At 35.0% G+C, this 19,492-nt stretch overlaps 7 protein-coding genes across 7 annotated transcripts; 3 read left to right on the top strand and 4 right to left on the bottom strand.

Annotated features, from left to right (window-relative positions):
- Nucleotides 1-257: 257 nt before the first annotated feature.
- On the bottom strand, nt 258-726 carry B0P05DRAFT_584572 (uncharacterized protein; the record flags this gene model as incomplete). The annotated part of the gene is made up of 2 exons (XM_051582363.1): nt 258-341; nt 544-726. 2 exons carry the CDS (start codon nt 724-726, stop codon nt 258-260), a joined length of 267 nt encoding a protein of 88 aa, XP_051437477.1.
- A 402-nt stretch (nt 727-1,128) lies between these two features.
- B0P05DRAFT_464600 (uncharacterized protein) lies at nt 1,129-1,296 on the bottom strand (the record flags this gene model as incomplete). Its single annotated transcript, XM_051574223.1, has 1 exon — nt 1,129-1,296. A coding segment is annotated over one exon (168 nt), but the record flags the coding sequence as incomplete, so codon positions are not given.
- A 7,343-nt stretch (nt 1,297-8,639) lies between these two features.
- On the top strand, nt 8,640-8,807 carry B0P05DRAFT_465057 (uncharacterized protein; the record flags this gene model as incomplete). Its single annotated transcript, XM_051574247.1, has 1 exon — nt 8,640-8,807. A coding segment is annotated over one exon (168 nt), but the record flags the coding sequence as incomplete, so codon positions are not given.
- A 447-nt stretch (nt 8,808-9,254) lies between these two features.
- Nucleotides 9,255-9,678, top strand: B0P05DRAFT_584569 (uncharacterized protein; the record flags this gene model as incomplete). Its single annotated transcript, XM_051582362.1, has 2 exons — nt 9,255-9,392; nt 9,604-9,678. 2 exons carry the CDS (start codon nt 9,255-9,257, stop codon nt 9,676-9,678), a joined length of 213 nt encoding a protein of 70 aa, XP_051437474.1.
- A 2,699-nt stretch (nt 9,679-12,377) lies between these two features.
- On the top strand, nt 12,378-13,289 carry B0P05DRAFT_530450 (uncharacterized protein). The gene is made up of 3 exons (XM_051576862.1): nt 12,378-12,923; nt 12,980-13,121; nt 13,181-13,289. The coding sequence occupies exons 1-2, from the start codon at nt 12,695-12,697 to the stop codon at nt 13,111-13,113; spliced, it is 363 nt and encodes a 120-aa protein (XP_051437473.1). The 5' UTR covers nt 12,378-12,694; the 3' UTR covers nt 13,114-13,121; nt 13,181-13,289.
- A 98-nt stretch (nt 13,290-13,387) lies between these two features.
- On the bottom strand, nt 13,388-17,666 carry B0P05DRAFT_530447 (armadillo-type protein). Its single transcript, XM_051576861.1, has 15 exons — nt 17,467-17,666; nt 17,341-17,422; nt 17,153-17,285; nt 16,952-17,110; nt 16,238-16,902; nt 15,878-16,191; nt 15,781-15,831; nt 15,627-15,735; nt 14,846-15,576; nt 14,712-14,801; nt 14,551-14,663; nt 14,352-14,500; nt 14,104-14,310; nt 13,868-14,056; nt 13,388-13,822 (listed from the first exon to the last, which is right to left on the bottom strand). The coding sequence occupies exons 1-15, from the start codon at nt 17,554-17,556 to the stop codon at nt 13,695-13,697; spliced, it is 3,210 nt and encodes a 1,069-aa protein (XP_051437472.1). The 5' UTR covers nt 17,557-17,666; the 3' UTR covers nt 13,388-13,694.
- A 638-nt stretch (nt 17,667-18,304) lies between these two features.
- On the bottom strand, nt 18,305-19,231 carry B0P05DRAFT_530444 (uncharacterized protein). Its single transcript, XM_051576860.1, has 3 exons — nt 18,901-19,231; nt 18,676-18,841; nt 18,305-18,622 (listed from the first exon to the last, which is right to left on the bottom strand). The coding sequence occupies exons 1-3, from the start codon at nt 18,912-18,914 to the stop codon at nt 18,410-18,412; spliced, it is 393 nt and encodes a 130-aa protein (XP_051437471.1). The 5' UTR covers nt 18,915-19,231; the 3' UTR covers nt 18,305-18,409.
- Nucleotides 19,232-19,492: the final 261 nt, after the last annotated feature.

Genomic DNA, 19,492 nt, shown 5'->3' with positions numbered 1-19,492 from the left:
TTTTAAAAATCTAAGCAGAAAAATTAGAAATTTTCTATTTTTTAATTTTTTGTCATTGCACAAAATATTTTTAATTTATTTTACAATAGTGGTTTTATTTTAAAATGGTGGTTTTTATTATTTTTCAAAAGATATTTTTTTGAGTACACAAATAGCATATTTGTAATTTCGGCATACCTGTTGATATTTTTAATATTTTTGAAAATACTTTTTTTTTCTTTTGTAATCTTGTTACACTGATCACAAAGTCTTGAAATCTAAGAGTCTTCCCATAGTTTTCCCATTGCTTTAGCTACATTTCTTGTAGAGTTATCGCAATCTTTAGGAAGAGGCTTTGAGCACTAAAATTTATGCTTGGACCAGAAAATTAGAATAAGAAAGGTATGATTTAGCATCTAAACTTATTCAGCCAGTGCGCTATACTGCCCTCCAAGCTGCTAGCCCTTCCTTTTGTCTGGAATCGGACTCACAAGTCAGCTACATCCTTCCCTTCAATAAATTTTAGCAAACTCTAATCAAGCAAGCGGCCGACAACGTCTTTACTTTCCAAGTGACAGCTTTAGTAATTCGAGCTCTTTCTTGAATGCTTTTGATCATCAAGTTTTTGATCAGGTTACTTGTTGTAACTGTAGTGCCCATATCGCCTATAGCGACCATAATGGCGACCATAATAGCGACCATAATAGCGATCATGGCAACCATACACCACAGCTCAAACGGTTGCATTTTTCTTCTATATTTAAATGAAAATTCGGCTAAGGATTCCATTCAATGAGGGAAGGATTCCTAAACCCTTGATGGAAACTCTCTGCATTCAATGGGAAATTTAATCCATCGCTTACGCTGTGATGTACAATGAAAAAAGAAAATAGAAAAATTATCTGGAATGTTTATTGTACTGAGATCGCAATCTTTCACTTTTTGTATTATGCTTTATTGCCTCGATATTGCCTTGGTAGTCTTTTAAAAGGCATTTTTTCTAGCTCACTCTTCTGTATCTTTTGTTTCTAAATTGTTCAACAAATTCCTTGAGTTCGTTATAATAGGCTTGGTTATATTTTTTTGACTCAATATCTATTTTTTAAATATATTAAAGCTGGATTTTCAGGGATAGGTGTTACATCTCTTCTAGTTGTAATTTGTTTGTCTATTCAAATAAATTGAAGTACCTTCGACATATAGAAGCGCCTTATCAAGGGACACAATATTACCATTTTGAATAGAGCTCTTAATTTTACCAAGTTGGGCATAATTGTTGTCACACATTGTTCTGATTCCTTTTGTTAACTCTTCTTCAGGTAATTGTCAAAAGTTGTTTATAAATATCTTGTACAGAAGTTCCACTATTGTATCTTAACCACCACTAACGAAATGTACTATAGAAGCTTTTTGTGAGCACAAAAATAAACCAATAGCCTTTAGAGGATCAAACTGTTCAGCTGATTGAATTTTTGATAATGTTGTCGATGATATTAAAATGCAACACTTTACTCAAAACAGACTAGGAACTTATTTACTAAATGGATGACTTGTGGCTGGGGCTAGTATGCTGCTTATTGACGAGGCAGCGCTGGATACTCCAACTATCAAAACAACTGGATATTTCTCATACGGTTTTCTTATGTCCCTCTCCCTATTGCACATGTTTGCAGAGTACCGGGTAGAGAGGAAGTAACTAGAGAACGCTCTATTCATTCCAAAAAGCAACCACATTTGTATAAGTATGTGATCTTTTAAAAAAGAGGAAGCACTGTAGTCATTTTTATGGAAAAGAGAAGAAAAAAAATTTTTTTTGTAAGGGAGACTTGCTCCAATTTTATTTTAAGTCCTTTAGACGTCAAAAGAGTGGAAGAAAAGACTGTGATATTATAAGATCTAGACTAAGGAAAGGGAAATGAGCCTGTGGTAGAAGAAATCGAGAAAAGAATAAGAGTTTAAGAGAGCTTGATAGATACTTGAAATGGAGAGAACATCATGAGTAGTGAGAGAGGAACTGGAAAGGAAAGCGGAGGAGAGAATTTACGGTTCATAATCAAGGCGGGATTCATCATGCAGCTTATTTGCTAAGCGGAAAACTGTCTTGGTTATAGTTTTGGAGAGGAATGGGTTTTCAGAAAAAACAGATTGCCAGTGAGCTTGCCAGAGGGCTAGAGCAGTGCATGCAAAGATTTGGAAGGTACTTAAGGAAGGAAAATGGAGGAGAGAAACACGAGGGATAACAACCCGAAGGAGGAGGACTTGACGTAGGAGATTGACCGAAGGTGCACGGATGTTGGGATTGATGTACTTGGAGAAGACATGAGACCAAACATCATACTTGGTAGGGCAGAGGAAATAAAAGTGATCAAGGGTATCAATGGAAGTAATGAGATTTGAAGGACAGTGGATACAAAAGTTATTAGGAACTGTATGGGGCATAAGACGATGTAGGTGAAAACGGTTGTTGACTTTGTTGTGAAGCATCCTGTAGAGGACATTGCGAGCAGGGAGAGGGATATTGAGAGACCAAAAGAGTTTCCAGTTAGGCGATAGGCGGGGATCAGGCGGTATAGGAGGGGAGGAGCTATGGCATAATTTACGATAAGAATGAGTGGAAGATGTAATGGGGAATTGAGAGTATGTAAGGGCTGAAATGAATGTCTGTAAATCAGTGGGACTAATATGTGAGGTTGAAGGAAGAATAGAAAAGGAAGAAATACGAGGAGCAGGAGAAAAGAGTGACAGGACAAAGGGATTGAGGAAGAGCTTTTTTTGACGAAAGTGTAGTAAAGCGCGGTAGGTGGCCGATTCAAAACGAGGAACTTCTTGCCGAGAGCGAAACCGAAGGCATTCACTAGAAGAATCAAAAACAAAAATGTGATTACCTGTTAAGTCTAGCATACTGGGATTGTGTTTGAAGTATTCATTTTTAGAAATAGGAGGGTTGGATGGAGGTGGAGAAGGATAGATAGAATGTAGAAGTTCAGGAAGTGGAAGGCGAAGGCAAACGTGAAGGGGGACATGACAATTGGAGAAGTTGTGGGGTAGATAATCTATAGCTAACAAAATACGGTTGAAGTAAGGAATGTCAATAGAAAGCTTTTTTCGTATAAAGGGGAATAACAAAGGCCAGTGGTAAGTAGGGTATTGTGGGGAACAAAGGAAGAAAGAGAGGGTAAATTGGAGATAAGGAAGTGAAGGTAAAGAAATAGCAAAAGAGTGAGGAACTAATAAAGGGTAGACCCATCGCCATTGAAGAGCTCTCTGTTGTAGATGAGGATCAATGACGCTAAGTCCACCTTGAGAACGAGGTAAAATGAGTGTTGAGAAAGGAATGGTACCAAAGCGGCTGCTGCCTTTATTATGGATTAGGACTACTTGTGCGACTCGTCAACAGTGAGGCGTGTATGGCCAACACCAACGTAGATCAAAAATATAGAAATCAATAGACCACTAAAATTTGTGATGCTTGCACAAAAATTAAGCTAAAGCCATAAAAGATTCACAGTAATAGCTGTAGGTGTCAGGAACTACTCATGAATGCAATGGATTCACAAAAATTGTTTAAACGTCGCTCGCATTTATGCCGATGTGCAAGTATGCCAGTTGTGTACTCAAAAAAAAATTTTCTAAAAAAAAATAAAACTCACTTTTGATATACATCGAAGATACTTTCTATAGTCATAAAAAATAAAAGAAAAGTAGAAATTCTTAATTTTTCTGTTTCAAATTAATAGAAGAAGCCAACCTTTCAATTTTCTAGTTTTAAATAAATAGACGAGTCTACCGGATGATGATTCTACTGTTTTAGTTTAAAAGACAAATTGCTACCTGGTAGATTCGTTTTTAATTCAAAACAGAAAAATTGAAAGACAAGGTTTTTTTTATTAATTTGAAACAGAAAATTTAAAAATTTTCATCTTTTTTTATTTTAAAGTAGCGGTTTTAATTTTAAAAAAGTGTTTTTTATTATTTTCAAAAAAAAAAAATTTTGAGTACACAATTGGCATACTTGTAATTTCGGTATACCTGTTGATATTTTTATTATTTTTGAAAATGTTTTTTTTTCTTTATCTTTTTTTGTAAGCGTATCACACGGATCATGAAGGCCTGAGATCTACGAGTATTTTCATACTTTTTTTATTGCTCTAGCTAACTTTTTCGTAGAGTTATTGCAATCTTTAGGAAGAGGCTTTGAACACTAAAATTTATGCTTGGACCAGAAAAATAGAATAAGAAAGGTATGGCTCAGCATCTAAGCTTACTCAGCCAACGGGCGACACTGCTCTCAAAGCTGTTAGTTCTTCCTTTTTCTATGAAATCGGGCTCGAGAGTCAACTACACCCTTCCCTTAAATAAATTTTAGCAAATTCTAGTCAAGTAAGTAGCAGTTAGAAACCTTATTTGGAAAGCAACTGTCAGCCATCTGTAACGTCTTCACCTCCCAAATGACAACACCAGTAATCTGAACTCTTTCTTAAATGCTTTTGATCATCAGATTCTTGAACAGGTTCAATCTTACAGCAGAATGATTGCTACGACCATAGCAATCAAAACAACCATAATAGCGGTCATAGCGATCATACACCACAGACTAAGCGATTACATTTTTCTTCCGTCCCTTACGCTGTAGCGATAAAAAAAACCTACGTAAAAGCTCGTAAGCCTCAGGCATACGTGATCAGTATGAAGGACTTGCAAAAAAAAAAAAAATAATAAAAAAAAAATATTCTCAAAATTAATAAAAATATCAACAGTTATGCCGAAATTACAAGTATGCCATTTGCATACTCAAAAAAATTTTTTTTTGAAAAATAATAAAAACCACTATTGTAAATTAAATCAAGAGTATTTTCTGCAATGACAAAAAATAAAAAAGAAGTAAATTTTCCAATTTTTCTGCTTAAAATTTTAAAAGAAGCTTGTTCTTCAATTTTTCTGTTCTAAAATAAAAAACGAATCTACCAACCAGTAATCTCTTCTTTAAACTAAAACAGTAAGATTATTATTCGGTAGATTCGTTTTTTATTTTAGAACAGAAAAATTGAAGAACAAGCTTCTTTTAAAATTTTAAGCAGAAAAATTGGAAAATTTACTTCTTTTTTATTTTTTGTCATTGCAGAAAATACTCTTGATTTAATTTACAATAGTGGTTTTTATTATTTTTCAAAAAAAAATTTTTTTGAGTATGCAAATGGCATACTTGTAATTTCGGCATAACTGTTGATATTTTTATTAATTTTGAGAATATTTTTTTTTTATTATTTTTTTTTTTTTTGCAAGTCCTTCATACTGATCACGTATGCCTGAGGCTTACGAGCTTTTACGTAGGTTTTTTTTATCGCTACAGCGTAAGGGACGGAAGAAAAATGTAATCGCTTAGTCTGTGGTGTATGATCGCTATGACCGCTATTATGGTTGTTTTGATTGCTATGGTCGTAGCAATCATTCTGCTGTAAGATTGAACCTGTTCAAGAATCTGATGATCAAAAGCATTTAAGAAAGAGTTCAGATTACTGGTGTTGTCATTTGGGAGGTGAAGACGTTACAGATGGCTGACAGTTGCTTTCCAAATAAGGTTTCTAACTGCTACTTACTTGACTAGAATTTGCTAAAATTTATTTAAGGGAAGGGTGTAGTTGACTCTCGAGCCCGATTTCATAGAAAAAGGAAGAACTAACAGCTTTGAGAGCAGTGTCGCCCGTTGGCTGAGTAAGCTTAGATGCTGAGCCATACCTTTCTTATTCTATTTTTCTGGTCCAAGCATAAATTTTAGTGTTCAAAGCCTCTTCCTAAAGATTGCAATAACTCTACGAAAAAGTTAGCTAGAGCAATAAAAAAAGTATGAAAATACTCGTAGATCTCAGGCCTTCATGATCCGTGTGATACGCTTACAAAAAAAGATAAAGAAAAAAAAACATTTTCAAAAATAATAAAAATATCAACAGGTATACCGAAATTACAAGTATGCCAATTGTGTACTCAAAATTTTTTTTTTTTGAAAATAATAAAAAACACTTTTTTAAAATTAAAACCGCTACTTTAAAATAAAAAAAGATGAAAATTTTTAAATTTTCTGTTTCAAATTAATAAAAAAAACCTTGTCTTTCAATTTTTCTGTTTTGAATTAAAAACGAATCTACCAGGTAGCAATTTGTCTTTTAAACTAAAACAGTAGAATCATCATCCGGTAGACTCGTCTATTTATTTAAAACTAGAAAATTGAAAGGTTGGCTTCTTCTATTAATTTGAAACAGAAAAATTAAGAATTTCTACTTTTCTTTTATTTTTTATGACTATAGAAAGTATCTTCGATGTATATCAAAAGTGAGTTTTATTTTTTTTTAGAAAATTTTTTTTTGAGTACACAACTGGCATACTTGCACATCGGCATAAATGCGAGCGACGTTTAAACAATTTTTGTGAATCCATTGCATTCATGAGTAGTTCCTGACACCTACAGCTATTACTGTGAATCTTTTATGGCTTTAGCTTAATTTTTGTGCAAGCATCACAAATTTTAGTGGTCTATTGATTTCTATATTTTTGATCTACGTTGGTGTTGGCCATACACGCCTCACTGTTGACGAGTCGCACAAGTAGTCCTAATCCATAATAAAGGCAGCAGCCGCTTTGGTACCATTCCTTTCTCAACACTCATTTTACCTCGTTCTCAAGGTGGACTTAGCGTCATTGATCCTCATCTACAACAGAGAGCTCTTCAATGGCGATGGGTCTACCCTTTATTAGTTCCTCACTCTTTTGCTATTTCTTTACCTTCACTTCCTTATCTCCAATTTACCCTCTCTTTCTTCCTTTGTTCCCCACAATACCCTACTTACCACTGGCCTTTGTTATTCCCCTTTATACGAAAAAAGCTTTCTATTGACATTCCTTACTTCAACCGTATTTTGTTAGCTATAGATTATCTACCCCACAACTTCTCCAATTGTCATGTCCCCCTTCACGTTTGCCTTCGCCTTCCACTTCCTGAACTTCTACATTCTATCTATCCTTCTCCACCTCCATCCAACCCTCCTATTTCTAAAAATGAATACTTCAAACACAATCCCAGTATGCTAGACTTAACAGGTAATCACATTTTTGTTTTTGATTCTTCTAGTGAATGCCTTCGGTTTCGCTCTCGGCAAGAAGTTCCTCGTTTTGAATCGGCCACCTACCGCGCTTTACTACACTTTCGTCAAAAAAAGCTCTTCCTCAATCCCTTTGTCCTGTCACTCTTTTCTCCTGCTCCTCGTATTTCTTCCTTTTCTATTCTTCCTTCAACCTCACATATTAGTCCCACTGATTTACAGACATTCATTTCAGCCCTTACATACTCTCAATTCCCCATTACATCTTCCACTCATTCTTATCGTAAATTATGCCATAGCTCCTCCCCTCCTATACCGCCTGATCCCCGCCTATCGCCTAACTGGAAACTCTTTTGGTCTCTCAATATCCCTCTCCCTGCTCGCAATGTCCTCTACAGGATGCTTCACAACAAAGTCAACAACCGTTTTCACCTACATCGTCTTATGCCCCATACAGTTCCTAATAACTTTTGTATCCACTGTCCTTCAAATCTCATTACTTCCATTGATACCCTTGATCACTTTTATTTCCTCTGCCCTACCAAGTATGATGTTTGGTCTCATGTCTTCTCCAAGTACATCAATCCCAACATCCGTGCACCTTCGGTCAATCTCCTACGTCAAGTCCTCCTCCTTCGGGTTGTTATCCCTCGTGTTTCTCTCCTCCATTTTCCTTCCTTAAGTACCTTCCAAATCTTTGCATGCACTGCTCTAGCCCTCTGGCAAGCTCACTGGCAATCTGTTTTTTCTGAAAACCCATTCCTCTCCAAAACTATAACCAAGACAGTTTTCCGCTTAGCAAATAAGCTGCATGATGAATCCCGCCTTGATTATGAACCGTAAATTCTCTCCTCCGCTTTCCTTTCCAGTTCCTCTCTCACTACTCATGATGTTCTCTCCATTTCAAGTATCTATCAAGCTCTCTTAAACTCTTATTCTTTTCTCGATTTCTTCTACCACAGGCTCATTTCCCTTTCCTTAGTCTAGATCTTATAATATCACAGTCTTTTCTTCCACTCTTTTGACGTCTAAAGGACTTAAAATAAAATTGGAGCAAGTCTCCCTTACAAAAAAAATTTTTTTTCTTCTCTTTTCCATAAAAATGACTACAGTGCTTCCTCTTTTTTAAAAGATCACATACTTATACAAATGTGGTTGCTTTTTGGAATGAATAGAGCGTTCTCTAGTTACTTCCTCTCTACCCGGTACTCTGCAAACATGTGCAATAGGGAGAGGGACATAAGAAAACCGTATGAGAAATATCCAGTTGTTTTGATAGTTGGAGTATCCAGCGCTGCCTCGTCAATAAGCAGCATACTAGCCCCAGCCACAAGTCATCCATTTAGTAAATAAGTTCCTAGTCTGTTTTGAGTAAAGTGTTGCATTTTAATATCATCGACAACATTATCAAAAATTCAATCAGCTGAACAGTTTGATCCTCTAAAGGCTATTGGTTTATTTTTGTGCTCACAAAAAGCTTCTATAGTACATTTCGTTAGTGGTGGTTAAGATACAATAGTGGAACTTCTGTACAAGATATTTATAAACAACTTTTGACAATTACCTGAAGAAGAGTTAACAAAAGGAATCAGAACAATGTGTGACAACAATTATGCCCAACTTGGTAAAATTAAGAGCTCTATTCAAAATGGTAATATTGTGTCCCTTGATAAGGCGCTTCTATATGTCGAAGGTACTTCAATTTATTTGAATAGACAAACAAATTACAACTAGAAGAGATGTAACACCTATCCCTGAAAATCCAGCTTTAATATATTTAAAAAATAGATATTGAGTCAAAAAAATATAACCAAGCCTATTATAACGAACTCAAGGAATTTGTTGAACAATTTAGAAACAAAAGATACAGAAGAGTGAGCTAGAAAAAATGCCTTTTAAAAGACTACCAAGGCAATATCGAGGCAATAAAGCATAATACAAAAAGTGAAAGATTGCGATCTCAGTACAATAAACATTCCAGATAATTTTTCTATTTTCTTTTTTCATTGTACATCACAGCGTAAGCGATGGATTAAATTTCCCATTGAATGCAGAGAGTTTCCATCAAGGGTTTAGGAATCCTTCCCTCATTGAATGGAATCCTTAGCCGAATTTTCATTTAAATATAGAAGAAAAATGCAACCGTTTGAGCTGTGGTGTATGGTTGCCATGATCGCTATTATGGTCGCTATTATGGTCGCCATTATGGTCGCTATAGGCGATATGGGCACTACAGTTACAACAAGTAACCTGATCAAAAACTTGATGATCAAAAGCATTCAAGAAAGAGCTCGAATTACTAAAGCTGTCACTTGGAAAGTAAAGACGTTGTCGGCCGCTTGCTTGATTAGAGTTTGCTAAAATTTATTGAAGGGAAGGATGTAGCTGACTTGTGAGTCCGATTCCAGACAAAAGGAAGGGCTAGCAGCTTGGAGGGCAGTATAGCGCACTGGCTGAATAAGTTTAGATGCTAAATCATACCTTTCTTATTCTAATTTTCTGGTCCAAGCATAAATTTTAGTGCTCAAAGCCTCTTCCTAAAGATTGCGATAACTCTACAAGAAATGTAGCTAAAGCAATGGGAAAACTATGGGAAGACTCTTAGATTTCAAGACTTTGTGATCAGTGTAACAAGATTACAAAAGAAAAAAAAAGTATTTTCAAAAATATTAAAAATATCAACAGGTATGCCGAAATTACAAATATGCTATTTGTGTACTCAAAAAAATATCTTTTGAAAAATAATAAAAACCACCATTTTAAAATAAAACCACTATTGTAAAATAAATTAAAAATATTTTGTGCAATGACAAAAAATTAAAAAATAGAAAATTTCTAATTTTTCTGCTTAGATTTTTAAAAAAGCTTATTTTTCAATTTTTCTGTTTTGAATAAATAAATGAGCCTACCAACCAGTAGTCCCGCTTTTGAACTAAAGCAGTAAAATCACTATCCGGTAGACTCATTTATTTATTCAAAACAGAAAAATTAAAAATCAGTTTTTTTTATTAATTTAGAACAGAAAAATCAGAATTTTTCTATTTTTTAATTTTTTGTCATTGCAAAAAATATTTTAGCTATATTCTAAAGCAGTGATTTTATTTTTTTCTAGAAAATATTTTTTCAAGTACATAAATGGCATACTTGCCATGTCGGCATAAATAATGTCGGAGATTGAGTTGGTTGAGCGTTCTGAAGATGATGGTTTTTTTTTTGTGAATCCATTACATTCATTAAAGAGTTCTGATATTTAAGAGGTTTTCAATAATTTTTTTTTCGACCAAAATAAAATCGAAGTGAAATCAATGTGCTGAATATAGTCTCACATTAGACTGTAGATGGGACTCTACAAAATGTGTTATCGTCATACCTGAGAAAGACCTCACTGAGTATACTCTTTCTGGTAGAGTCATCCCACAACAAATTCTTCTTTTTTTTTAGATTTCTGAATTTCTTCTATAACTAGAGACATCTCAAGCCTTAAAGACTTAGCATAAGCAATTGCTAATAAAGTCCGCTCATCTATGACCATGCTACCCTCTATCACTACAACGCAAGCAATTACATTTTTCTTCCATTACTTGCGCTGTAGTATATTGGTGTCAACAACGCTTGTTTCTTTAGCTTTCTAGAACCAATCTCGAGCGCATCCGTCTAATTTGCTGGCGACTGGTTTGACTACCTGGAGGTAGTCCTAAATTGTGTTTCTGTCGCACATACTTCTTTCATTCACATATTTCCCGGTACCTCAATATACATGCTATGCTCAGCTAACCCATAACATGTGTCGAATAAGCTTCTGTACATCTTCTTCTATCATAGATGGCCTCTATAAAGCATGGTGCTGCAAATATTCTGCTCTTTCCGACAACCAATCAGCTGTCTCCCTTTCTGCTTTGGCTACAAACATACGTTTACAAACATCATTAAATTAGCACTTTTTTCTCTATGCACTTCTTATCCTTGTTTCTTTAAAGAATTTTTTAGTCTAGTTTGGTTTAGTTATTCCTATGGGCTGACCAAATTCAAATAATTTAAACTATTGATTTTACATAAAAAGCAATTTTGAAAATAAGGCTTAATTTAAATCTGACAGATACACAAGTGTACCATTTGTGTTGATAAAAAAAAATATTTCTAAAAAACAATCGCTTTCAAATGAAAACAAATAAAATAAAAAAAAAAAAACTCGTTTTTCTCTTTTCTTTTCTTTTTGTTTGAGCTAGATCAAATAGCGATATAAAATTAAAAGAATCGAAAATAAGAATTTTGTAGAACTTGACAGTTCTAACTAAATTTTTATTTTTACTTCAAAATTACAAAATAAAGATGCAAAAAAAAAAAAAAAAAAAAAAAAAAAAAAAAAAAAAAAAAAAAAAAAAAAAAAAAAACTTTACTGTTCTCTGCTCATTCAGGGTCATCCATGATCATCCATAATCATCCTTGATTAAGTATGCTCACTCATGGCTGCAAGTGTTCATCCATGCTCATCTATATTCATCTATATTCATCTATACTATTTCTTGCTATTTATTGGCATTTAGTGATGAGTAACAAGCCTTGATTGGTTTCCAGTCCTAAAACTTTGTATTTGAGGTAGATTGCTCTGATTTTAAACATATTATCGATCTCATTAAATCATGCAAATGGTAATGTGCCCTTTGAGCTGAATGTATCTTTTACTATAGAAAAAGTGATTAGCCAAATTATAATTGTGGGTATATGGTAATTTATATTATGCACCAAAGACCACCTTTCATGTATTGTACATCATAAAGCTAAAATAAGTCTCCTAACACTTTGACATTTTTTATAAAAGAGCCTTCCCTTTCTTTGATTTAGGGGAACCAAGTGTCTTTTTAATAAGGTACTTTGTTTGAACAAGCGACGTTGCAGATGAAATGGCTTTTTACTCTGTTTAGTTCGTCCGATCAACCTACTCAGCTCCGAGTTTTTCTGACAAAACACTTTGCGATCATATCTCCAGATAAAGGCAATCCGTTGCTACCCTTCTTCTCTAGAACTCTTCGCTGTCATGATCTTTTTCATCCCACTACAGTCGTCAATGGTATCTATGCTGCCTTTGGTCACTTTGTTAACAATCTCAGACTTGGCGAATGTATTTTTCTTTTCAGAAGAAAAAGCAAAATCAATAATACAACACCTTCAAGTCTCTATCAGCAAGCAAGTAACAGCAGTCATCAACTTTAACAACCAGGAATGTCGACTTTCAGATGCTGCTGACACATGGTTGCTCAAATTAAAATCGGTAAATATGCTAAACAATTAGAGTATCCTTGCTCTCCCTAATATTTTCTTGACTATCTATCTGGCAAGAGAACAAAAGGCAAGACTAATTTGCGACTATGTAAATGAACTATATAATTCAAATGGAGTGAAGTTAAGCAATGATCTATATTTGGTTGTTTCTGTGCTTATATCGTAAGTGCTCGCGAAAAAGTATTAAGCTTTCTTTCGATTTGTAGGGCACCAAGGTTCAAGACTTGGAAGCAATATAGTGTTGTTGAAGATACCTTTATAAAGAATTACACATCAGATGCCCTTGATGTGATTCTCGGCCAAGATAACGAATATGACGAATATGACGATTAGGAGTATGAATGGCCCAACAAGAAGCTGTCTACTTGCGTCCTGAAGTCGGACTTCACTTGCTTTGTCGACGGTGCCGATGGCAACTGTCTGAGCTTTTCATTGCTGAAGTGAAATTCCCTTTACGAAATCGCAATAGCAATGATTTCGTAAAGTTGGATTTAACGATGAAGCAAATGCTTGACAAACTGGTGAAGTCTGGCCTTGACTCCCCTGTTGTTGCCGGTCTGCATGTGGATGGTATGTGACCTATTTAACGTGTACAAGTATGTGAAGTTAAATATATTCTCTTTTAGGCTTCAACTGCTATATTTATGAAATGGAACTGAACCATAAAGCAGTCTATAAGATGCTGGAGGTGGGAAGTTTCACACCTCTAATAAATGAAGCCGACTTCCCCTCATCAAGGACATGCTCGAAGCGATCCTGACAGTCAAGGTAATCATTCTCCTTAAAAATATTTCTCTTCACTTTGCTCTAAACAATGGCAAACATAGGCTATGATCATCAAGACATTGAAAGAGATATATGCCAAAGAGCAGTCAGACACAAAGTTGCTTCCTCTGGCTTGCTTCAATAATCAATAAACATAACTTTTAAAAATTATAATATACTGCCTTTGTGTGATTTTTTTATGGCAAAATGCTTTTAGTATAAGAGGAGCAATGTCCTTTGGATGATCTAATAAGACCAATGACACCTTACAAATGAAAGAAGATAGTTTATGATAATTATACTTTATAGAAATATAAGTATTTATCAACGAGTCTGGTTACAACGTGTATTCTTTAAACATTGGGCTTTCAAATAATGTATAGGATATTTATGTGGCTTACATTGATCATATTAGGCGAGGATTATGAATATCCTTATACTTAGCATGCGATTATTGCCTCTTATTTTAATTCAATATCTTTAGTGTATTCTATAGCCTCTGACAAGCATCTTATGATAGCCAATATCGTCTAGTTTCAAATAAAAACTCTATCTTCAGAACTTTATAACATCAAACTACATAGTTGACAAGCGATTGCGATTCTTTTCAGCAGTTGACAAAGCCTCCATAATATTGTTTTGATGCTTTAAACCCAAATCTTTGGTTAAATGAGAATACAAATCAGGACGATGTTGTTGTAGATCTATCCAGGTATAAGTTATTTGTTTAATCATAGTACTACACTCACCTCTAAAGACTTGTTCAAAGCAAATATAGGGATCAATATCATCTAATGGAGACTCAAAGAAAATTTCTTCAGCAATTTCATCATCATCCTCGTTCTCATCAGCGATATTTTCTTCTTGCTTGTCTTTATCGGCTACTTGTTGTGCCAAATACTCTAAATACTCTGTGTCTTCATCTTGGATATTACCGTCTATTTCCAATTAGGATTTTACATGAATAACAAATCGTGTTAATTACCTTCATCATTATCCTCAGTATCTTGGTCAGCTTCTTCTTCTTTCTCTTCTTCGCTTTCTTCTTCCTCTTCTTCTTCTTCCTCCTCCTCCTCTTCCTCTTCCTCTTCTTCGTCATCATCATTTTCTTCATCTTCCTCTCCCTCTTCCTCTTCTTCTTCTCCCTCTCCTTCACGCTCTTGATTATAAGATTGTTCCATTTGCTCACGGTCTATTTTCATAAATACAAATGAATAATGTCAATTGACTTACTTTCAACAGCCTTTGGCAAACTTTCAAAAACATGAGAAATACTCGTCAAAATTTGCGACCATCCAGATTGCAATGACATTGGAATACGATCAGTAGGCAATGCCAATAAAGAGCAGAGTGCAAGTATAACTAGCTTTTTGTCATGTACTCTACCAAACAAAGTTCAAAACAAAGACACCTCATCTATCACTTTACATACCTTGAGAACTTATCTAATGTAGAGAGCCAAAGTGAAAAGAAGCCTTGAGTCCATTGGTGTTCTTCAAGAATACCCAATGTCAATAATGGATTGTAATACAGGCAGTTGATCACCTAAGTATGTACTTTAAATACATTCGTCTAATATCAATTCATGCTTACCACTTCAAGACAATGTACTTTAAATTCAATGGTTTCCATTTGGCCTGCTGAAATGTATCGAAATGAAAGGTCTAAAAAGGGTGCAATACACTACGTCTTGTTAGTCAATGATATAACATACAAGTCTTGCTTACCATATCAACAGATCCTCTGCAATGAAGCAAGATAGATTCCATCAATTTACAAGCGCATACATAATCTTCTTCTGATGCAAGCTCGCTCTTCATAACAAAATCAATCATTTCAAACATCATCTGCTTCAACTGGTCATTTCCAATGAACATATCTCGACCATAAGCAATAAAGTTATCCAAAGCAGATACCATTTCACACATAAAACTAACGCCCGTATCTTTGAATTCACGATACATCAGTTCAAAGGCATGCCACATTGTAGACGAGACACGTTTGGATGAATAGACACAAGAATCAATGATTTCAAACACCTCGTCGTACAAATCAACTACACGATTCTCGAATGTATATTGAATGACGGGTAATAATTCATGTTCGATTTGTTGAAACATATCTGGCGTGCTCTCTAGACTCAAAATCAATGCGCCTATAGTCTTCAAGACACCCATGGCTGCCATGATTTTGTCATTTGCTTCATCTGTATTTTTATCTTGTTCAACCAATTCGTTTTCATTTTGCTGACGGTATGTATGTACAATTTCCTCCATGATGCGCAGAAAGGTATCTCGTAATTGACTGCAGAGCTGAACAGCAAAAGGAGTTAGTTGTTCTGCAAACACACGAACAAATTCTTCCATAACAATGGCTAAAGTGTCAATGTCAATCTCATTTGTCAAGTTCAGTAGCTCTTGCATAATGAAAGGAAGATGTGGGGCCATAACTTGTTGAACTATGCTATGCGTTAGAGTCTCCATCTTCTGTTGATAAATTGGCACATACCAACTTCGTATTGAATCATGGTCTGTAAAGCAAGTGCTGCTTGTACTCTTACAGGAAGTTCAGAATCACGAAGGCAGTCCAAGACATGTTGATACAAGACACCAAGGTTCTTTACACTTATAAATCATTACACGCTCTTTCTTTTTGAGATTACCTGCTCGCTCGTAAATTCCAAGTTGCTAAAGTGTCTTGTCACATCGCATGCCTATTCATAGAGAATCAATACTCAACCATGCTTAGAATAACACTACTCTTGCACGTAAATAAGGAAATCGACTCTTAAATTCAGGAAACACATGTGTTACAAAGAAATCCTCCATTCTATCTGACATATTTGATTCATCCTCATCCTGCATAATCATAAGAGACAAAGCACCCATCATACATAAAGCACTATCTTTATCACGTCCATTTTTTTGATCCTCAGGCGTTTCCATATATCGAGTAAGTACGTCATTGACAAATCGCAGGATAGGCATAAATGTGTGTTCTTTACGATTTCTGGCTAAATTAACCAAGAGTGCAATCGCATTATCTTGTGTGGCATGAAAGTCCTCGAGAGGATCTAGAAAAGAGAAGTCAATACCATGTTATAAGAACCTTCGTATTACCAATTCGCTTGTGAACATATTCTACTGCATCCTCAGTCCACAGCTGTTCATCTTCCATAGAGAAACAAAGCTGCGGAAACAAGAATTGAGCAATCAAAATATCTGTGTATGGCTTAATAATCTTCCATGTAATTTTATGTTTGATACTCTCATCAAAAAACGCAGCAGAGAGAGCTAAACATTTGTTTGAGATCCAGTATTCTCCTTTGATCCAGCCATCAATTTGATGTAAATAAGTCTGTAAGATGTTGGGTGCAAACTGAGCAATAAATATCTTGGCAAATCCAGTGTATTTTGTAAGACTAGAAGGAAGTAGAGCAGGATTACCGTACTTTCCAAACAAACGGTTAAGACAATGATATGCCCACTTCTTTGCTTTGACCCAAATGTATTGTTCACGATTGGCAGGTAAGGCTTGATAAGGGATCTTTTTGTCAACTAATTGGAGAAAAAGAGTGGCCCATGGTACTAGAGAAGCATGATCTTGTAAACACTTGGGTAATTCAACTTGAATGCTTGAATGGTATGTTTTAAGTGCTAGCTTTAATAGTTCTGCAGCATCATCACTGTCTGTTTGAATGAGCTTATTGCAAATGGCATGAATAGCAGGAAATGTCAGTTGAATGATCTGCCGTAAAGGTTCTCTTCTTTCGACTGATTTCCATCTTAAAACAGGTGCATGTCAGTAAATACTACAAAATAAATTTGACTTACTGAAACACTTTGACAACTTCTTGTAATGCAATCAATCCAGTATGTATAACACGAATGTCTTCTGATGTCAAAAACTGCTCAAGCTGGTTTATAAATGTTGGCCAATTTCCGGGAAAATCATAGCTGAGAATGGTATTCAAGGAAGCAGCCAGTTGTACTCTATTCATGAGACATAATTCACATAAATATGTCTATACTTACTTTACAGCTACAGGAGCAGTGACAAGTGTATAAATAATATTGGCTCTAATCATTGATTTATCCTGTTCATCTAAACTCATCTCTTTGGATCCACTCCATGCTTTTGAAATACGATTTTTGAAATAAATAGCAGCTAGCGTAAATTGATTAATTTCCTTTTTTTTTGTGTCATTTTTTATTTTCTTTACCTGCTTGACGTGCACCTAATTCAAGCTCTTCAGAAGCTTGTATTTGAAGCACCAAAGGTAAGAAACCAACGTGTGTTTCAACCTATTAGAGTTAATCATATTATTAAAATTAATTCGTGTCTTTACATTTTTTATATTTAGTTCTGCTTGTCTATGAACATTTGGATCTGGGTGATATGTGGATACAAAGAGCTGATATACAGTATTTTGGTCCATAGACGCGTTTATGCAATAAGAAGAAAAGGAAAAGGAAAAAGGCGGAAATTCAATAGGAAAAAGAAAAACTGGTACCTGAAAATAAAATAATATTTTTTTTTTTATTGGGATAGATGGATAAAATATATAGATATAGATATATAATAAAGAAAAAAGGCTTATTCTTGTTTGATATTAGATCCTCTGTTAGCATTAGCAGGATTCCCTCCATTGTTACCTTGTTGCTGATCACCATTGTATGACCAGTAACCACCTGCATTTTGTGGCTGGTGTTGTGAATGAGGTAAAGAAGGCAAACCAGATCCTTGACTATAAGCTGGTTGTTGTGACTGATGATAATAAGGTTGTTGACCATAAGCTTGTTGATATGGTTGAGGTAAACTACCATTGTTATAGTTTGGATATCTAGGTTGTTGGCTGTAAGGTGGCATGGCCATTTGAGGAGGCTGATTGGCGTAAGGCATGTTGCTACTCTGAGGATTGCTAGGTGGATTACCTGCATTAGGACCACTGGGCGCATTGTTAACAGGAGGAATCATGTTGGATTGCCTAATGACGAGTGGAGAAGACTGCATCATTGGACTATGAGATGCAGCTGTTTGAGGTGACAATGGCTATCAATATACATTAGTGACAAGTTTATAAGGAGAAATTACATTTTTAGAGTCTTCGGGCATACGGTTGACGACAGAAGTAGTAACAGATGAAGCATTACTTGCTTCTACCTGTTGTTGATGCTGTTGCTGCTGTTGTTGTTGTTGTTGTTGTTGTGGGCGAGCTGCACTAAAGTTATTGTTGCTACTGCTAGTTTCTTCCGTTTGAATGTCCGTGTTTGTCTATAATTGGAAACGAGTTACATCATGCGACCTAAAGAAAAACGCGTCTTTATATATACCTCTGGTACTGTTGGGTCGGGGGTGTTTAGACAGTTTTGAATAAGATTTTTGCCTTCTGGCTTAGTAACAATAGGTTGCAGTTTAGTAGTTGTGAAGGTATAGACAAGACCAGTTTCTGAGACAACCAACAGCAACACTTGAGTTCCTGTTAAAGTAGATAGTTCATAAGCCTAAAAAAAGAAACAGTTAAACAAGGAAGCGAGAACAAATTTGTATATATTACCTTTTTCATAATACCAGCTTTACGCTTTGAAAAAGTGATATGTCTCCTGTTCTTATCTTCAATATATTCAATCTTGATCTTTCTTCTTCCAGAACGTTTGGTGGGTTTGGAATCAGAATCATCAGAGTCATCTTGATTGAAGTCTTCGTCGTTGTGTTTCTTCTGACTAATAAAGAAAGTTAAGTACGCTTTGAGCAACAAATATATACTTTTTTTGTTTTTTACCCTGCAGGCAACATTTTCTCAAAAAAAAAGAATAAAAAAGGAAAAATATAGAGATAAAAGCATTTTTTTTCTTTTTTATCGTGCTTTTAAAAATCTAGATAGACGTGCGCTTCCCTTTTAGATGCGTGGCTTATTCCTTAGTGATCAAGAAAATCCATTCTCTTTATTAGCAAAGGGATAAATTGAAATATATGCTTATAGTAAAACAAAAGAAAAGAGATTGAGATATGCATGCAAAGCAAAAGAGAGAGGGAGGCGAAAAAGCAACGGTTTATACCATTCCTTTACTTTGTACTCTGTTCAAAAAAAAAAAAAAAAAAAAAAAAAAAAACTTTCAGGAAATATTCACCATGAAGAATTATTTCAAGTATCATCATATCTTAAGGATCTTCAGATAAATTCAACCCTTGATGGCATGCTATCAAAATAAATAGACAAAAAAAGCAATAACTTCGCTGTTAGTAACTGTTCAACAGTAAATTAACACAAGGAAACCTTCTGATTCGGGAATACGTTGCCTAGCAACATAAAATTACGCTTTATTTCTAGACTTCTTTTTCGATAATAAAGACCAGATACGGTTGCGTTGTAA

Source organism: Gilbertella persicaria, assembly GCF_025201335.1.
Source record: "Gilbertella persicaria strain CBS 190.32 chromosome Unknown B0P05scaffold_8, whole genome shotgun sequence".
Classification (NCBI taxonomy): Eukaryota; Fungi; Mucoromycota; class Mucoromycetes; order Mucorales; family Choanephoraceae; genus Gilbertella; species Gilbertella persicaria.
Note: the sequence above shows the minus strand (reverse complement) of the source record. Positions and strands in the feature narration are given on the sequence as shown.

Excerpts from the sequence above, each read along its gene's own strand:
- B0P05DRAFT_530450 (XM_051576862.1), top strand. The coding sequence starts at position 12,695 with ATGGCCCAACAAGAAGCTGTCTACTTGCGTCCTGAAGTCGGACTTCAC. Across the intron at positions 12,924-12,979 it reads TGCCGGTCTGCATGTGGATG|GCTTCAACTGCTATATTTAT; the intron begins GTATGTGACCTA and ends ATTCTCTTTTAG.
- B0P05DRAFT_530447 (XM_051576861.1), bottom strand. The coding sequence starts at position 17,556 with ATGGACCAAAATACTGTATATCAGCTCTTTGTATCCACATATCACCCA. Across the intron at positions 15,832-15,877 it reads TTCCTTATTTACGTGCAAGA|GCATGCGATGTGACAAGACA; the intron begins GTAGTGTTATTC and ends CTCTATGAATAG. Across the intron at positions 14,501-14,550 it reads ACATTAGATAAGTTCTCAAG|AGTACATGACAAAAAGCTAG; the intron begins GTATGTAAAGTG and ends TTTGTTTGGTAG.
- B0P05DRAFT_530444 (XM_051576860.1), bottom strand. Across the intron at positions 18,623-18,675 it reads AAGCTGGTATTATGAAAAAG|GCTTATGAACTATCTACTTT; the intron begins GTAATATATACA and ends TTCTTTTTTTAG.